The sequence below is a fragment of the Meleagris gallopavo genome, chromosome Z (assembly GCF_000146605.3).
Source record: "Meleagris gallopavo isolate NT-WF06-2002-E0010 breed Aviagen turkey brand Nicholas breeding stock chromosome Z, Turkey_5.1, whole genome shotgun sequence".
Taxonomy (NCBI): domain Eukaryota; kingdom Metazoa; phylum Chordata; class Aves; order Galliformes; family Phasianidae; genus Meleagris; species Meleagris gallopavo.
In genome coordinates, this window is record NC_015041.2 from 38869543 (window position 1) to 38872221 (window position 2679).

Sequence of the window (2679 nt, forward strand, 5' to 3'; positions counted from 1 at the left end):
GTTAAAGATAGAAGAAAATCTTCTAATAACAAAATTTACCCCAACTGCTTACTGCAAATTTAAATAATCTCGCTGTTTTGTTTTGTTTTGTTTTTTCTTTCTAATTGCAAAGTTCTTTTCTAAGAGCTAAGATATACTCATAATGATAGCTTGACCAGCAATTATGCTGACACAATGCTAAAATCACATCATGTTTATTATGCTTTTTCTCAGATAAGTTTCCATATTTCTTGCATATTTTGTATTAATTAAAACAAATAAACTAACTATTGTGTTTATAGGACATATCTCCTGGGAGTTTGATATTCATGTTTTAGCTATAAACATAGAAGAAAATTGACAGTATTCATATGAACATGGAATAAGGTCAAAATATGGTCTATAATTTGTGACAGTGGCATAAGACCTAAAATTCTAGTAAACAACTTTCTACACTTAGTAGACTTCAACTGTGTTTTCCCCAAATTAAGATAAGATGCTGATTTGACTAAAATGCTATTCAGAGAACCTGAGGGGTGAGTATGCAATATGTACTTTCAGTATTATTGAATTTAATTCCCCACCACCACATACACACACACATAAGATAAATGTAAATTTTGTATTATATTACCTAAGTTAATATGCTGTTTTTTGCAATTACCCCTTTTCCTCATATTTTATGAACATATTAGTCCTAAATGTTCAGTAGTGCAAAGTACCTGTTCAGAAGTATGGGAATCTGGACCAAAGTACATAGGAAAATTTAGATTTTTTTCTACACAAGACCAATACTTAATATATTTCTCTGAATATCAGCTTTATTAGGAGATACCTTGTAGACAAGGCTAGATACAAGATTTGAAATGTCCAGTTCCTAGAATTGTTTTCTGCTCGTGAGAAAAAATTTATTAAGAGCCTATTATTAAAGGAATTATTTTGTGAAGAATGATTAGGTCCACATGCATATAGGGCTCTGTATAAATTTTTCATTTTTTTCATATATATATTTTTAAATAAAATTTTTCTACTCACTAATTCCTAAGTTATCAAGGGATAAAACTTTAAGCTAGTGTTGAATAATGACCCTTTTTCATATTGCTACTACACTATATTTCCAACTGGTTTAGGTTTATAGAAACTTATAAAATTCTATCAGTAAAAATATATATGAATAATGACTAAACATTTTATGATATTCCTTGGCCTACATATAAAGAGAGTCAGACTGAAATTAAGTAATCTTAATATAGCTTTTAGGGACCAGTTATATTCTTCATAATAATATTGTCCTGTAGTGACCAAAAACATTTTTCAGGATTGTGTATCATGTACTGAATAAATATGGGCCCAAAGAGTGTACTTGCATAAGTAAGAAAACATGTACTTTGAATGAATATTTGAAGCTAGACTAGACCAGCATAAAATTCCTATCAGAAAGGTGATTTAGCAGCATAATGACTATTTAGCAAGAGAGACTTTTTTTTTGTGCCTGTGTGATTGTCAGTCAAGTTGTATTTAATAATCAGAACATGATACTAGAAAACTATGTTCTAAAAACTGATGGAAGCATTAGGATGGTAATTTATTCTACTTAACATTATAAAACCTGGATGAAACTTCAGCACAAAAAGTACAATAGAGATTCCTGAAAACACATCCTTTCATAGATATCTGAGCCAGATACGGAAGACTTGAGGTGAGTCAAATCATTCTCATAGTTTGTTTAGATATGTCAGAAAAAAAATAAAATGCTTAAATGTGGGATATTTCCAGCATAAATAAGGAATATGTTTCACCTCCAAAGTATAACGTATCTCCTGAATAAATTTGTAGAGGTATAGAGGCATGAGCTGATGAGAGTATATCATTGTCCACTATTAAATTGATACGATTTCTTTTGGCAGAGAAGGATACAGAATGCCACTGGCCATTATTTAATCCAATACCTAGAAGGAAAATAAAAAATAAATAAATAAAATACAAACACTCATTATTAGTAATACTATCTGGATATTATAAACTTGAAAGGAAAAGAGGTTAGTGTAGCAATCATAGTCAAAACAATCATTCCAAAAGACAATAAAAGGGACAAGATATTAAAGAATAAAGAGCAGAAAAGTCTTTTGTGAACTCAGAATATTTGCCCACTTCTGTACTTCAGCAACTGAACTTTACTGTTATAGTACTCCTACTCCAATTATCAGTAATGCATCCATTAATGCAATGTCCATAACATTTTTTCTGTCTAAGGTTATAGTCAAGGCATCATTCTAATTGCTAATACAGTATTTCACACAGAACACGCATATTTTTAATTTCACTACAACAAAGGATTTTTTCATCTTTTAAAATCAAAGGTAGTCATTATGTAACAATTCAGTAAAATAGCAAACACCAGTAGATGCTGAAATCTTCAACAACCATCATGTCAGTATCATCTTACACATTTTTTATTCATTGATAGCATTGTTATTATTATCTGTAAATAAGTAGTTTAAGTCAATTACATTCTGAAATGTTCTTCAAAAAAGTGATATTTTTGCCAGAGAGCAGCAAAGACTACAAACTTTAAATTATTTAAAATCTTTTCTTGACTACAGAGTATCTAGTTTGTATGACGTTTTCCCTTTTGATATTTCATGCATTTACATAATCCTCGCTAGAATTTGTTTTACTTTCTAGAAAAATATTTCTCAG

The 2679-nt window shown here is 29.7% G+C and overlaps 1 protein-coding gene across 1 annotated transcript in view; it reads right to left on the minus strand.

Moving 5' to 3' along the window:
* The window catches only part of LOC104915132 (contactin-associated protein-like 4), a 248871-nt gene that overhangs the window by 57317 nt on the left and 188875 nt on the right, over positions 1-2679 (minus strand). The window contains exon 8 of the mRNA XM_010725847.2: positions 1779-1928. Within this exon, the coding sequence (XP_010724149.2) occupies positions 1779-1928 (150 nt within the window). The remainder of the gene's footprint in view (positions 1-1778; positions 1929-2679) is intronic.